A 15,474-nucleotide genomic window follows, 5' to 3' on the forward strand; every position below is an offset into this window, starting at 1 on the left:
CTGGAAAAAGGAGTGGTCGAGGACGATTCGTCGGCGCTGCGTAGATCTGACAAATGTTTGGCAGAATCAACAAAGGCTCGCGAGGTTTACTCCTTATAATGGAAATATAGAGATGTGGCGAGGGCCCATGACCAGCCGTGAAGGGCGGAGCGGACATTTGTGGTTCTTTTCCGTGATATGTATGTGCTATAGAAGCTATGTGTATCTTACATGAATAGAAAGGCCGAAAGCCAGGCCACTCAGACAGCCACCAGCCGTTCACAACTCGCCATTGTACAGCAATTCGCGGCGCTTCAAACGCTCAGCACGGGCCTTTGTGCGGATGGGACCCCAGCGATCGCGGGCAGCATCGACGCGCTCCTTGATCTGGGCGCGGTGGTCGGCGCTAGAGCGAACGACCAGCATGACGAAGATGGGAGAGCAGTTAAAGTGGCGGGCGAGGCGGACGACGCTCCACTCGAGGGGATCGGTAGTGCGTAGACGACGCATCTCGGCGACGTCAGCCTCGGTGAGATGGTATTTCTGCTGGTCGGCCGACAGCTGACGGGGCTTGACGACGGGGGCCGTGGGAGAAGAGGTAGAGGAGGCGGGAGAGGAGGAGGAGGAGAAGAGCGACATCAGGTTGGCGCGTCGTCGTGGATCCGTCTTTGGCAGAAACTTGAAAGGCGTCTGGTAGACCGAGGGGGCACTGGCGGGGGGGTTGTAGATGAGGGTGGCTGAGGAGCTGCCGAGCGTGCCGATGACTGAAGCCGACGAGGCGTCCGGAGTCTTTCCGAGAAAGGAAGCATGAGGAGGGATGTTGAGTGCTCGCTTTGTCCGGTTGGCCGTGGATTGGTGTCGACGGGCAGCCGGTATTGTCGAAGAGAGGAAGAAGAAGGAGGATGAGACGGTGGAAGAGGAGGCGGAGAGGGGGAAAGACGATACGAGCAAGCTGCACGTCCGTGTTCTCGGAGCAGAGGTCGCTGCAGCTGCAGCAGCTGCTGTTGCTGATGCCATTGTCCGAGTTTGTCTGGTGGGCAAGCCGGCAACTCGCCAGAAGAGTCGTTGTGCCTCCATTGGTGGGGTCGGTCTCTGTCTTTCTCTTTTCCTGGGATCTGGGAGAAGAGAGCTCGGGGAAGACAGGTGTGTGGATGGTCTGGCGAGGAGCAAACAGGATCGAGGATCGAGCAGGGTCCGGCCGCAAGAGACGAGCACGACTTGTCTCGGCCGTGAGAGGAAAAAAACCGGTGCAAAACTGGATTGAAAAAAAGGTTGAGATGTCGGGTCACGTGCCAAGGTGTAGAGCGGATATCACCTGATCCTGATTCCGGCGCACTAAGGGCGCACGGGGCCGCTGGGTGGGGCCCAGAGCAACGTCGAATTCGCATCACGACCAGCCAAACGGCCCAAAGCTGCGGGGGGGAAACAGAGAGGCAGCAGCACCAACGACAGCCGGCAGCAAGCAAAAGCAATGGGAGTGCGACAGGCCCGTACGATCTGATCAACAACCGCGCAGCAAGCCTTTTGGGTCGCGAAACAAGCCGTTCTTTCCATCCGTCTCTGTCTCGTGATTTTCTTTTTCCTGTTCGTTTCCCCTCGCTCGTTCGTTTGTTTGCGCCTCGCTCTGCTCGTCCTCTCGCAATGAACACGCTGCACTCGACCGACACCCTATTCGCCGCCTGAGAATCGCGAATCCGAACGCGCCATGTTTTCCTCGTCGGGCCACGGCAAGAAGCCGCCGTCCCAGGTATGTGTCGGTCGTTGAAGATTCCCGCGACTTTTGTCTCGTCTCTTTCTGACCCGTCGGCGAAAGCAGCAGGAGATGGTGCAGGTCGGTACGTTGCAAAGGAGGCGCCTGTCTCGGCGAGCCGCAGACCGGGCAGATTGGCGTTTGTTGCTGACCATGCCGGCCCTTTTCTAGACCGAGCAGAGTATGTTCTGCCGTCCTTTAGCATTCGCTCTGTCTGCGTCGTCTGTGGCTAACAGGGGCAGTTCTGCCTCCCCGTTCTGGCGAGCTCCTCCTCGCGAGCCGGCCGGAAAGAAAGGCGGAGGGAAGAGCGGCGGCAGCAGCAACAGCAACAGCAACAGCAACAACATGCGCGACCCAACAAAGGTCGTCGGCGCAGCCTATTCGCACGCGGACCTGCTCAAGTTCGACTCTCTGTGCGCATGATTCGGCCTCTTTATTTTCGACTCTTCTCTGGTTTCGTGTTTGCTGACAGATCGCCCAGGAGCCTCTCCGGCAGCCCGTCCCGACCACGATCGCCCCCGCCATCGACATCGCACAAGACCAAGACGCACGGCAGCGGCAGCAGCAGCTCAGGGTCCAAGGCGCCGCCGTTTCGCAACTACAAGAGCTTCCTGTCCAACACGGACGAGGACTGGAATGCGGACGAGGAGGAGGACGTGTACGGCTATGACGAGGATGACGGCGACGATTTTGGGCTGCCCAGCCTGTCCAACATGAAGCGACGGACCCGGCGGATGGCAGCAGCAGCAGCAGCAGCGCAGAGTGGCAGCGGGCGGCTACGAAGCAGCGGAGACGGCGATGTGGGCTGGGGGGCTGTCGAGGAGGCCGACGACGGGTTCGGCTCTCGGCCACCAAACAGCGCGACACAACAGCAGCAGCAGCGGCCACGACGCTACTCCAACAGCGCAGACATTGCCGTGGAGCGACCGGCACCGTCGTATCCGGTGCCCAAGAAGAGCGAGGGCAAGATCTTGCGGCCGCAGTACAAGGACATCTTGCGGGACCCGGCCAACGCGCTGCACCTGATCAGCCACGCGGCAGTGCCGGCCGGAGCCAGCGCCAAGGAGGCCGAGGCAGTCAGCGCGCGCATCTCGCGCATCAACAAGTTCAAAAAGCTGCTGCAGGCATCGACGATTCCGCTGCCGGAGCTGCGGGCACTCGCCTGGTCGGGCATCCCGCACGAGGTGCGCGCCATGACCTGGCAGCTGCTGCTGAGCTACCTGCCGACGAGCAGCGAGCGGCGCGTGGCCGCGCTAGAGCGGAAGCGGCGCGAGTATCTGGACGGCGTGCGGCAGGCGTTTGATGGCGTAGGTGGCAGTGGCAGTGGTGGTGGTGACACGAACAGCGATGGCGACAAAGCCGGTGCCAACCGAGCCGGCACCAACCGAGCCGGCGCCAACCGAGCGAGCGCCAAGGGCCGCGGCCTCGACGAGGCGGTCTGGCACCAGATCAGCATCGACGTGCCGCGGACGAACCCGCACATGGAGCTGTACGGATTCGAGGCGACACAGCGGTCGCTGGAGCGAATCCTGTACGTGTGGGCGGTGCGCCACCCGGCCAGCGGCTACGTGCAGGGCATCAACGACCTCGTCACGCCCTTCTGGCAAGTCTTTCTGGGCGTCTACATCTCGGATCCGAACATTGAGAGCGGCATGGACCCCGGACAGCTGCCGCGTGCCGTGCTGGACGCCGTCGAGGCCGACTCGTTCTGGTGCCTCACCAAGCTGCTCGACGGCATTCAGGACCACTACATTGTGGCCCAGCCGGGGATCCAGCGCCAAGTGGCCGCCCTGCGTGACCTGACCGCCCGCATCGACTCGCCGCTGGCCCGCCACCTGGAGGACGAGCACGTCGAGTTTATCCAGTTCAGCTTCCGCTGGATGAACTGCCTGCTGATGCGCGAGATCAGCGTCAAGAACACTATCCGCATGTGGGACACATACATGGTGAGTTTTTTCTTTTTCTTTTCTTTTTTTCTTTTTTCTTTTGTTTTCTTTCTTCTTTCTTCCCCCGCTCACACTTCACCCGTCAGGCCGAGGAAAACGGCTTCTCCGAGTTCCACCTCTACGTCTGCGCCGCCTTCCTCGTCAAGTGGTCGGCCAAGCTGTGCGGCATGGACTTCCAGGAGATCATGATGTTCCTGCAGTCGCTGCCGACACGCGAATGGACCGAGAAAGACATTGAGCTGCTCCTCAGCGAGGCCTACATCTGGCAGAGCCTGTTCAAGGGCTCGTCCGCACATCTGCGCAGGCCCGCCAGTCGCGCCCCGTCCACCAACCTGCAGCTCTGAGAGGCCTGCCGCCGCCGTCCTTCCGTCCTTTCGTCTGTCCGTCTGTTCATAATACCCAGCAAGCAGCAGGCAGCAGGCAGCAGGCAGCAGGCAGCAGTCAGCACGCCGGCTCATCCATGCTGCCGGACCCATCCATCCCCTTCTCGTCTTGCGCGCATTTTTTTGGTTATATTCATCTGTCTCGAACCGGATGGCGGCTGGTCTTTTGTTTGCGGATGCCCAATGTTTGTAAGAAAACAAAAAAGAGACAGAAACAGGAAACAGAAAGCCTCGCTGGGTTAGAGGCACAACACATGAGAAAAGAGGAAAACCCGAGGTGAAATCAAGAATGTTAGTCAGATAGACCGTCGGCTCTGCCGCATTGGTCTGGGTGGTGAAACGCCGTAAAAGGGTATCAAGAAACGCAGATAGAGATACTGTTCCCGCCCATAAAACTCACAGCTCGTCTGTCTCATCATCATCGTCATCGGCAGCTGCCGGCGGACTGCTCGATACAAGGCTGATAATGTTGTAGAGGCTGTTCGTAGCCGTGTCGTCGTCTTCGGCCTTGATCTTGGGCAGCAGCGGCTCTGGCTTGATGACTAAGCCCGGAGTCTCCTTGGTCGGGGCTGTCTTGCAGTGAATCAATGGCTCATCGCCTTCCTTGATGGCCCATTTGGCGTCCTCTTTCTTGACGATGGCCATCTTGGTATCTTCTCCCTCTTCCTTGATGGTCCATTTGACATCCTCTTTCTCCTCTTTGACAATAGTTTTCTTGTCATCCTCTTTCTCTTCCTTGATGGTCCATTTGGCATCCTCTTTCTCCTCTGCCCTCTTGTCCTCCTCCGTCCCCCCCAACAGCTGCTCCCGCCGTCGGTAGAACCCCTCGAGCCACTGTCGCCGCTGCTCGGGCGTCCAGCTTTCCACCACCAGCGCAAACTCTGTGGCCGTGCCAAAGCCGGCCTCGCGCGCCATGCTGCCAAACTGCCGCCGCATCACATCGGCCGGCGGGTTGTACGACAGACGGAAACGGGCATGCCGTCCTCGGCGAGTCGGGTCCCCGTCAGTGCCGTCGTCGCCAGCACTGACAAACGCGGCGCTCGTATCGGCCAGCAGCAAATCGTCTGCATGTCGCCGGTCATGTGCACGTGACCGATCCTCGTCTTGTTCGTCTTCGACGTTTTCGTCGATTTCCTCCTCTTCCTCGCCCAACACGAGCTCGGCTCGTCGCGACAGCTGCGCCTCGACGCGGCTGCTGCCCACCACCTCCGCGTTGTCGTGCGTGTACTCGACGCCGGCGCTGGCCAGAATCGCCTGGACGGCATCGCTCTTCGGCTGTCTAGACCGGCTGTCCTTGTCGTCACCCCCTCCACTCCCTCCATCCCCCTCCAGCTTCACCAGCACCTGAATGTCCTCGTCCGCGACGACCTGCTCCATGTCGATGCTGGTCAGCTGCACGCCCGCCTTGGCTTCGGCAATGTTCGTCTTGTTGACAATGTCGCGCAGCACGACCTGGTCACCGTGAAAGGCCAGCAGGTTGCCGAGACCAAAGATCTCGCCCTTGCGCGCGCTGTCCTGCTGGACGCCACGGAAGTAGCGCCGCTCAGTTGAGGCGCTGTAGCCGATGTTGGCCTGCTGCTGCTTGTAGATCTGGCGCGCGTACACGATCTCCTCGATGGTGCCGGCCGACACCAGCCGGAACACGTCGACGTCGCGCACCTGGCCAATGCGATAGGCCCGGTCTTGCGCCTGCAGGTCGTAGGCCGGGTTCCAGTGCGGGTCGACGATGACGACCTTGTTGGCCGACGTGATGTTGAGCCCGACGCCGCCGGCTCGCGTCGAGATCAGAAAGACAAACTGGGCCGGATCCGTGTTGAAATCGTCGACCACGCGCTGCCGCTCCTCGTAGCTGAGCGAGCCGTCCAGATAGCTGACGCTGTAGCTGGTGCTGTGGAAGAGGTGCTGCAGCATCTGCAGCAGCCGCACCGTGTGCGAGAACACCAGCACCTTGTCGCCACTGTCGTGCCAGAACCGCAGCAGCTTGCGCAGCACCTTCCACTTGCCGCAGAGCTCGGGGTCGGCCAGGTGCACCATCGAGTCGCGGTGGCGATACAGCGACGCCCAGCCGTCTGGCTCGCATGTCTGCAGCAGCCGCATCTGCCGTTCGTGTCGATCGGCCGCCCGGTCGGCCGTCTCGTCCGTGTTGGCGTGTGTCCCCGGCACCAGTAGCATCAGGTGACTCGCCAGCTTCTGCAGGCTCTGGATCGCCGGGAAGACCAGGCTGGCCCAGTTGACTGGCCGGCCGTGAGGCCCTGGAATCGTGCGGTAGCAGCACCAGCCTCGCTTGGCCCCGGAGTCGCAGTCACACGGGTCCGAGACGGTCCGTAGAAAGGTCACGTCCGGGCTGTCGACCAGGCGCTCGTATGCGGCTGCCTGGCGCTCTGTCAGCGGACAGAACACGACGCGGTCCGTCTTGCGCGGCAGCTGGTCCGCGATCAGCGACTTCATGCGCCGCAAAAAGACGTCCGGCAGCAGGTTCTGTACCAGCTTCTTGGCCGTGCGTCGTGCCAAGCTGAGCTGGTAGAGCGTCGCGTCGTGCGACTGCCCAATCGTCAGAGGTCGGCTAATCGTCTGATTCCATTCAGCCAGGCTTCCAAATCGCCCTGGGTTCGTCCAGTCCAGCAGCGTCCACAGCTCCGCGTACCGGTTCTGGATTGCTGTGCCCGTCAGCCCGATCCGGCACAGCGCGTTAACCTCATTCATTGCCCGCGTCGTCCCTGAGTCTCGCTCCTTCAACACGTGACATTCGTCTGCCACCACCGCGTCCCACGCCACTGTGTTGATCCGCTCCCGATGGTTCTTGTACGTTGCGTATGTCGTCACCATGATCTCCAACCGTCCTGCTCGCGCCGCCTGCAGCACATCCTCCTTGCCCGCTCCGTGGTACACGTCCACGTGCCACCAGCCCCATCGCTGCAGCTCGTTGCGCCAGTTCTGGATCAGAGACCCCGGACACACCACCAGAACGACCGGGTACCATCGCCCGTTGCTGCCCGCCTCATCCCCTGCTGCTCGCCGCATCTTGCGCATCCGCTTGTCGTCCCGCTCATCGCCCGTCTTCCCAAACGCTGCCGTCAGAAAGGCCGCCACCTGCACCGTCTTGCCCAGCCCCATGTCGTCGCCCAGGATTCCGCCTCGCTGGTACACAAACTGCCGGTGCAGGAACTGCACCCCCTCTATCTGGTAGTCTCGCAGGTACTGTGCTATGCATCCCGGGATCACTCCGCCCGAATACTGCAGCTGCACGTCCTTGCACTCGCGTGATGGCCGCACCGAACTGTCGAACTGTGGCCGCTTCTGCAGAGGTCCCCGTGTCCGCCCCGTCACCCGCCGTATCGCCCGCTCGTCGTCCGAAAAATACACGTCTGTGTAGTCGGGTGGAAGCCGCAGGCCCGCCTCTTTCAGCACCGCCTGCCTCTCCTCGAACTCGTGGCGTCGCTGTACAATGTAGTCCGGCACGTTGTCGTTGCCCTCCTCATTCGCAGTTGCTGCACCGGAACTGTCGCTATCGTCGTTAGCATTCGACAAGTACCGCCCAGTTCGACCGCTTCGGCCAGAGCTTCGTCGACCTCCTCTCTCAGCTGACCGTCTGCTGCTGCCTGCTGCCGTCTTCTTGCTTCTGCCTCCTCCCCGTCCTCTGCCACTGCCGCGTCTTGTCACACTCCGTTTGCGCTTCGCCAGACGCCCGTATGCTCCATCAGACGAGTCTGTCCACTCCACCTTCACCTCCACCTCCTCGTCTGGAACGCCCTTCTCGGCACCGACTCTGTCCGCGTGTCTTCGTTTGATGCCGTGTCTCTCCGTCTCGTCACAGGCTTTGTTTGAACCATCGGATTCCGTCACCTCATCTTCATCCAGCTGTATTGCATCTGCCGTAGAGGCCCCGCGCGCGGCCATTGTCCCGCCGTATATAGCATTTGCGAAGAGAGTGGCGCTGGACCAATTATCATTGAGGATGCAGCGCGACGCGAATAGTTGGATGTACTTTTCTTTGCACGTGATCTTGACTAATAAAGCTGCCAGCTAGCCTTGTACTCCATACATAGCTTCAGTGCCCCGCATATGCTTACCGCAACCAATGCACGGCAAACAGTGAATGGTCTATGGGGTACTCCGTATGTAGCCTCGGCACGTCAGATGCGGAGGTTAGCAGAACCATGCCTGTCATCTCCAAAGCCAGGACCCAAAGTTGTTGTGCAGACAGAACTGATCGCAGACACAATGGAGCCTTCAAGTTCTGACACGGGCTTTTTCCAGGAGCTGCCAGAGCTGCGAAACCAGTTCTTCGATGACGTCAGCTTTCAGAGGGTTCTGAAGTGTGAGAAGACATATTCCCCTTGATTTTCCCTTCACACATCTACTGATCCAGCCAGTGCTCGTGCCGGCAGATCTGCGACAGCAGGTAGAACCAGAGCTGGCTCAACTCGGCGCTGACGTTCTTGAGCCACGCATCTTCGACTACATCACCGATGCCGAACGAAACCTGCCGTACCTTCGTGGCGGAGGCCATAATGCGTTTGGCCGACCCATGAGCGAACTGGTCACGGGTGAGGGCTGGCGAAGCCTGCAGGCATTTGGCATAGAGAAAGGGTGAGCAATCTTGTGTCGTCAGTTCTGGTCTTCTTCCTTTCCTCTGACTGCTCGCACAAACAGGATCGTTGCGTACAATTACACCACCGACTATGGTGCCCACTCTCGGCTGCTGCAGATGATGCGGTGAGTTCAACTAACTCCCTGAATTCTAACAGCTCTTCCCGTTTCCGCTGACAGTACAATCATGCAGCTTTCATCTCTGGGAGGCATCAGCTGCCAGCACCACGTGTCCCGGAGCCATGACCGACGGTGCTGCCCGCCTGCTCCAGCGCCATTTGACGGCTAAGCCGGACCGGCTGGAGCCTGTCGAGAGGCGTGTCTTCCAAGCCGCCTTCGAGCGCCTCACCTCGCTCAACCCGGCTGGCGCCTGGACCAGTGGCCAGTGGATGACGGAGCGGCCTGGCGGCTCTGACGTGTCGCAGACCGAAACGGTGGCAACGTATGTGGGCGCAACAGCCGGCGGAGATGACGATGTGGATGCCAACGGGGACCCGCTGGGCCCCTGGGCCATTGACGGCTTCAAGTGGTTCTCGTCTGCGACCGACGCCGGCATGGCCATCCTGCTGGCCCGCACACACTCGTCCAAGGGCCTGTCGGCCTTCTTCGCGCCCATGCGGCGCCGACGAAGAGCCTCCTCACCGGCCACAGCCATGGCTGGCCCCAACAACACGGAACTCAACGGTGTGCGCATACAGAGGCTCAAGGACAAGTTTGGCACACGGCCGGTACCGACAGCTGAGTTGGAGCTGCGCGGCACGCGCGCTTGGCTGATCGGTCGCGAGGGTGACGGCATCCGCGAGATCGCAACTATGCTGGCTATCACACGCGTCCACTGCTCTGTTGCATGTCTGGGTCTGGCTGGCCGTGCCTTGGGTGTCGCCAAGGCCTATGCCCTGGTGCGTCATGTTAGCGGTGGTCCTGGCGGCCGCTCGCGCATGCCGTTGTATAAGAGCCCGCTGCACATGCGAACGCTGGCCGATCTCACGGGCGAGTATCATGGCATGATGCTGCTGACAATGTACACAGCGTACATTATGGGGTTGGAAGAGAGGCTCGGACGCACTAGAAGATCTGATCAGCTGCCCGTTCCCTCCCTCCAACCCCCTTCCCATCTCGTTGCCCCTCTGTTGCGTGCCCTTAGCTCCCTGCACAAGGCATACTGCTGCAAGCAAGCCGTCCCACTGCTTCATGGCGCCTGCATGGAGGCACTGGGTGGTGTCGGTTACCTGCTCAACCACGAGACTGAACCGCTCAACCTTGCCCGCCTCTTCCGCGATGGCTGCGTCAACGCCATCTGGGAGGGTACCACTGACGTTCTTAGCACCGATCTTCTGCGCACTTTGACCAGTTCAGCCGTTGGGCCTGCCAGCTTGAATGCGCTGGACTGGCTGGTCACGATCACTGTGTCCTCCGACTCCAACGCCGTCAGACAAAGCTGGACGGACCTGCGCCTCCGCATCGAAGCTGCCAGCCGCGACGGAGCCGCTCGTGAGAGTCTCCTCGCCGATGCACGCAACGTCCTCTTTTCCGCTGCCGATATCCTCATCGCCGGACTGTTGCTGGTCGATGCCCGCAGTGATAGCGCACCGGAGGCTGCAGCTATGTCCCGCCGGTTCCTCGCAAAGAAGGGCTTTGTAGAGCAACGTGCCAATTTGACCGCTCAGGAAGGCTTTGCCACAGACGTTACTGTCGTCTATGGGCAAACGGGCCCGGAAGCACGACTGGATGCCTCGGCCAAACTGTAACTGCTATTTGATGGTTAAATAGATAGCTTCTTGACAAGAGCAAATGCATTTCTTTTGGCCATTTCGTGTGCTAGAGGACCGAGAGAAGGCGCTCAAAGTATCCTTCGCGGCCGAAACATTGCTGCAGCTTTTTTCTTGTCATTTCTATGCCGAGCGAGTTCTTGGTCTGACGAATCCTCCTCAATGGGATCGTCGGTGTAGTCTGGAATGCTCCTGATGTCCAACCGTTTAACGGCAAAAGCTTCACTCCTAGTTTTATCGGGTTCTACGGCATTCTTACTCTTGAAGTCAAAGGCGCCTTCGGTAGAATTGTTGACGTCGATATCCGCCGCTTCAACCTCGTCAACACAAACAGCCAACGATTGGGGCGTCTCGAGTACTGTCCCATGAGTTTGTGGGCTCAAACTTGAATAGAGGAGAGACGACGTTTTGCCCACGTTCTCGAATCTTTCCTGGTAAGTACTGCTGCTGTTCTGTATTCCAGTTTTGTCCCAGTGTGTCCGTTGTGCAAGAGGCGTTGACGGGATTGAAAATACTGTGGGTGGCGAGACAGCGGCAATGTTGTCGGCCTGTGTCAATGGAGGCTCGTTCTGCAAGCCTTGAGCCATCAGCGACCGCGATGTATTGGCTGACGGAGCATTTCTTGTGCCACGAAACGATCCAGCCCAGGTTTGGCTGGTTGGCGGTTCTTGTCCGCGGCTGGAAGGTCTGGGATCGCAGTTTCCTGGACCTGACATCACATTGAATTCTCGGGCTGTAGAGGTTTTCATGGCTGCTGCCAGTCGAGAATGGACGGTAGGACTGCGTGCCGCATTCTTTGCTTCTCCCCACCCCCAAACCGGGGCGTCACCGTCGAGAGGTGCAAAATGCATGTCAAGAGGCCTCCTCAGACTAGCACCTGTCCAGTCGTCCATGTTCAAAAGTTTTCTTTTCTTAAGCCTCAGCTCGTCTTCCTGCTCCTCGTGGGTCCGCTTCTGTGTCTGTCTGCTGGCCGGACGGGGTGGCTCCGGAGGAACGGCCAGAGGGCACCCGATTTCCGGTCGTGGCTCTGGTCTGCCCAAGCCGTAGGGATACTTGCACTGAGAAGGCGGAAGGTCGTCAGACATTTGGTTTCGACCGGAAATCTCGCGCAGAATGCGACTTCTCGCATCGCTTTCCGACTTGGACTGCTTGGCTTGCAGGCTGTCGTCTTGACGACGCTGCCATGGCCGTGATGGTGCTCCGAACCAGTTCATTGTGCCGATAGCCGCAAATGTGGACGATGAAAATAGAGACGTTGAAATGACAAGTGTCCTACCAGAAGAGACGGCATAGTCGTAGGCCTGACGCCCGCCGAGGTGGAAGTAGCTATCCGTGTAAAAGCTTCCCGATCGGGAAGTCCTGAGTGCCAGCCAATAATGCCTTCGCTAAAGCTTCCGGCCAACGGCCCCGCCTTCCCGATACTGGCGCAATGCCCCCCCACCTGCCCTCGTTACAGCTCTGATGAGTCTCCTTTTGCAATCTTTGTCATCCTCCGTTTGAGAAGCTTTTCGACAAAGTCATGCGGCCTCGAGCTCTGTTGAACTCCCGAACTCCCTTTGCTACCGCCCCTCGCACAGCACCAGTCACCCGCAGCTTTGCCACACGACCAGCCACCTGTGCCAGCCGACCGATTGCCGGATTCTGTCGCCGGGCCGCTCCTCTCCTCTCTCAGACATCGCCATCGTGCAGATTCACGACAACGGCAGCAATGGCCTCTTCACTGCCGTTGCTGAAGCGGCCCGTCAAGCTGGCCTGTGTCCAGCTGGCCAGCGGCGCGGACAAGGCGGCCAACCTGGCGCACGCACGTGAAAAGGTGCTAGAGGCAGCGCGAGGCGGCGCCGGGATTGTGGTGCTGCCCGAGTGCTTCAACTCGCCGTACGGCTGCGACTTTTTCCCATCGTATGCGGAGTCTCTTCAACCGTCGCCGCCACCGGCCGAGGCGAGCCCGAGCTACCACGCGCTCGCGGCCATGGCCAAGGAGGCGGGCGTGTACCTGGTGGGCGGGTCAATTCCCGAGCTGGTCGAGACTCCCGATTCCGACAGCTCTGGATCGAGCAAGAAGAAGTACTACAACACGTCGCTGACCTTCTCGCCGGCTGGCACGCTCCTGGCAACACACCGCAAGGTGCACCTGTTCGACATTGACATCCCCGGGCGCATCCGGTTCCGCGAGTCAGACGTGCTGTCGCCCGGCAACAAGATCACGATTGTCGACCTGCCAGAGTACGGAAAGATTGCCGTGGCGATCTGCTATGACATCCGGTTCCCCGAACTCGCCACCGTGGCCGCCCGCAAAGGCTGTTTCGCCCTCGTCTACCCCGGCGCCTTCAACACGACGACCGGCCCGCTGCACTGGCAGCTGTTGGGCCGCTCGCGGGCCATCGACAACCAGGTCTACGTGGCCCTTTGCAGTCCGGCCCTCGATATCACCGCCAGCTACCACGCGTATGGCCACAGCCTGGTCTCCGATCCCATGGGCACAGTGCTGGTCGAGGCCGACGAGTCCGAGACCATTGTCGCAGCCGAGCTCAGCGCTGGCCGCATCGAAGAAACCCGCACTGGAATTCCCCTACGCGAACAGCGGCGCTTTGACGTCTATCCAGACGTCAGTGCCGGCAACGTGCGCTTCGCGGAGTAGAAGGTGTGGTGTCAAAGATAAATACCAATTCTCTTTGGTTATGGACTGTGTAACCAATTTCATCGAATCCCGACCGTTTTCTGGTCCGTTGCCAGCAGCTCCGAAAGAAGATGTTACGCTTAACGGATTGCCTGTAGATACTAGGGGTTACAGTAGAGAAGCCATGGTCTTGGCAGTACCTTCCTAATTAATCCATAGTCTCAAATGCTGTGCTCCGTATAGAAGCCAGGATGAATGCCCGCCTGGGCGATGCCTAATAAACCTTGGCACATGTCCGTTGAAAAATTCTTTGTCCTATTTTTTTCAACCCTCCTCGTCGACTAGTTCTCCACATAAATGGGCACAACTCGTCTGGCGCTTCACCTATTAAAAGAAGGACCGCGAAGACTTTTCCCCTTCTGTCCCCGGACTTCTTCGAACTCGTCGTCGCAACAACAACACCGTCAGTTTGCAGTCAGCATCTCTCACACCCACCCAGCCGCCAAAATGTCCAACGAAATCACCCATGCCACCATCCAGGGTATGTTTTTGCTGGAGAATGACGTCTCAAGCAGTGTCGAGCCTGTCGCATTCGTCTTTTCGTCTACTGCTCCCTCGATGTCGTTCTCTGTCCAACCTCTCTTCAATTACCCTCTCCTTCGATTACCCCCTCTATCTCTATCCTCCCTGTTGTCTTCAACCCAGCTTCGGCCATGTTCTGCTAGTTTTTACGCCCCTCCTCTCTATCTTATCGACTATCGCTTATCTTCCCCTCTTGTGTATCGACTAACACTGTTTGCGCAGATGGCTGGTTCCGCGAGATCTCCGAGATGTGGCCTGGTACGTACTTGTGAAGAGGCTCCCCTTGACCATGGCCATGACCAGTCTAACGCTCCGACTGCAGGTCAGGCCATGACTCTGCGGGTCAAGAAGGTGCTCCACCACGAGAAGAGCAAGTACCAGGATGTGCTGGTGTTCGAGTCGACCGACTACGGCAAGGTGCTCGTGCTGGACAACGTGATCCAGTGCACAGAGCGCGACGAATTCTCGTACCAGGAGATGATCACGCACCTGGCCATGCACTCACACCCCGACCCGAAGCGTGTGCTGGTGATTGGCGGCGGCGACGGCGGTGTCCTCCGCGAGGTCGTCAAGCATGAGTGCCTTGAGGAGGCCACGCTGTGCGACATTGACGAGGCCGTCATCCGCGTTTCTAAGCAGTACCTCCCCGGCATGTCCGTCGGCTTCGACCACCCCAAGGTCAAGGTCCACGTCGGCGACGGCTTCAAGTTCCTCGACGACTACAAGAACCACTTTGACGTCATCATCACCGATTCGTCCGATCCCGAGGGCCCGGCCGAGAGCCTCTTCCAGAAGCCTTACTTCCAGCTGCTGCACAGCGCTCTGCGCGAGGGCGGCGTCATTACTACCCAAGGTTGTATGTTCCCTTGCCCAGGTTTTTTTCCTTTCTTACGGTCCTCCCAATGGGTCGCTGTGTGCCGGGCTCCCGATCGAAGCCAGACCGGGGGGATCTTGCAGTTCCGGGGGGTTTCTTTCTGTTCCTTCCTCTCTTCTCTCTTCTCCCTTTGCCCTTGGCAAAGGCTTGCTTTCCGTCGCAAAAAGACAGCGTTGCCTGCTAACCGTTTGAACGTACAGCCGAGAACCAGTGGCTGCACCTGCCGCTCATCGCCAAGCTCAAGAAGGACTGCAAGGAGGTCTTCCCCGTGGCCGAGTACGCCTACACGAGCATTCCGACGTACCCATCGGGCCAGATCGGCTTCATGGTCTGCAGCAAGGACCCCAACGCCAACCTCAAGATGCCCCTGCGGTCCTGGACGGCCGAGGAGGAGGCCAAGCTGTGCCGGTACTACAACGCCGAGATCCACAAGGCCAGCTTTGTGCTGCCGACCTTTGCGGCCAAGGCGCTGCAGTAGATGTTCGAGCAGAAGCAGGGGTGGATTTGCGGTTCCGGAGGCGTGCTCCTCCTTTGGTATTTGGGTTTATAGACAAAAGCTGGACGGACAATATAAGGCTTGAAATGGTCACCTGTCACTTGTGTGTCCTAAACGTAGAAGAGCCCCTCTCTCGGCCTGCTATCCCGGCCTTGCGGCACTGCCAATCTACAGCACACAGCACGCGGATAGGATGCGTCGTCACGCCCCCTGTCGCCTGAAGAAAAGAGCATGTTCTGTATTGTCTTGTGGTCCTATTCGTACAACATCATTGATCATTGTACATCCCCAGCCTCTACATACATCGTGCTTTACATTCGCGCCGGCCGGGGCCGGTTGCCTCTCGTGAGATGGACGAAACAAACGAAACGACAAAATGACAACATGACAAGAAAGAAAAACGGTGGGCGAGGATGGCGGGTATATGTCCTTGCATGGCTGCAGAATCCAATCAAGCCAGGGCAAAAGGACAGGCCAGTAGGAGGGAG

The 15,474-nt window shown here is 59.2% G+C and overlaps 6 protein-coding genes across 6 annotated transcripts; 4 read left to right on the plus strand and 2 right to left on the minus strand.

Moving 5' to 3' along the window:
- Positions 1 to 258: 258 nt before the first annotated feature.
- Positions 259 to 996, minus strand: CMQ_6430 (60S ribosomal protein; the record flags this gene model as incomplete). The annotated part of the gene is made up of 1 exon (XM_014315495.1): positions 259 to 996. One exon carries the CDS (start codon positions 994 to 996, stop codon positions 259 to 261), a length of 738 nt encoding a protein of 245 aa, XP_014170970.1.
- A 688-nt stretch (positions 997 to 1,684) lies between these two features.
- On the plus strand, positions 1,685 to 4,019 carry CMQ_6305 (GTPase activating protein; the record flags this gene model as incomplete). The annotated part of the gene is made up of 6 exons (XM_014315370.1): positions 1,685 to 1,726; positions 1,796 to 1,814; positions 1,901 to 1,910; positions 1,972 to 2,142; positions 2,211 to 3,675; positions 3,762 to 4,019. The coding sequence occupies 6 exons, from the start codon at positions 1,685 to 1,687 to the stop codon at positions 4,017 to 4,019; spliced, it is 1,965 nt and encodes a 654-aa protein (XP_014170845.1).
- A 435-nt stretch (positions 4,020 to 4,454) lies between these two features.
- Positions 4,455 to 7,955, minus strand: CMQ_6239 (DNA excision repair protein; the record flags this gene model as incomplete). Its single annotated transcript, XM_014315304.1, has 1 exon — positions 4,455 to 7,955. The coding sequence occupies one exon, from the start codon at positions 7,953 to 7,955 to the stop codon at positions 4,455 to 4,457; it is 3,501 nt and encodes a 1,166-aa protein (XP_014170779.1).
- A 324-nt stretch (positions 7,956 to 8,279) lies between these two features.
- Positions 8,280 to 10,396, plus strand: CMQ_6063 (acyl-dehydrogenase domain containing protein; the record flags this gene model as incomplete). Its single annotated transcript, XM_014315128.1, has 5 exons — positions 8,280 to 8,376; positions 8,432 to 8,648; positions 8,712 to 8,774; positions 8,842 to 9,690; positions 9,793 to 10,396. 5 exons carry the CDS (start codon positions 8,280 to 8,282, stop codon positions 10,394 to 10,396), a joined length of 1,830 nt encoding a protein of 609 aa, XP_014170603.1.
- A 1,540-nt stretch (positions 10,397 to 11,936) lies between these two features.
- CMQ_6460 (nitrilase family protein) lies at positions 11,937 to 13,055 on the plus strand (the record flags this gene model as incomplete). The annotated part of the gene is made up of 1 exon (XM_014315525.1): positions 11,937 to 13,055. One exon carries the CDS (start codon positions 11,937 to 11,939, stop codon positions 13,053 to 13,055), a length of 1,119 nt encoding a protein of 372 aa, XP_014171000.1.
- Positions 13,056 to 13,541: 486 nt separating this feature from the next.
- Positions 13,542 to 14,968, plus strand: CMQ_6192 (spermidine synthase; the record flags this gene model as incomplete). The annotated part of the gene is made up of 4 exons (XM_014315257.1): positions 13,542 to 13,575; positions 13,839 to 13,874; positions 13,939 to 14,472; positions 14,691 to 14,968. 4 exons carry the CDS (start codon positions 13,542 to 13,544, stop codon positions 14,966 to 14,968), a joined length of 882 nt encoding a protein of 293 aa, XP_014170732.1.
- Positions 14,969 to 15,474: the final 506 nt, after the last annotated feature.

Source organism: Grosmannia clavigera (genome assembly GCF_000143105.1).
Source record: "Grosmannia clavigera kw1407 unplaced genomic scaffold GCSC_167, whole genome shotgun sequence".
NCBI classification, from domain to species: Eukaryota; Fungi; Ascomycota; class Sordariomycetes; order Ophiostomatales; family Ophiostomataceae; genus Leptographium; species Leptographium clavigerum.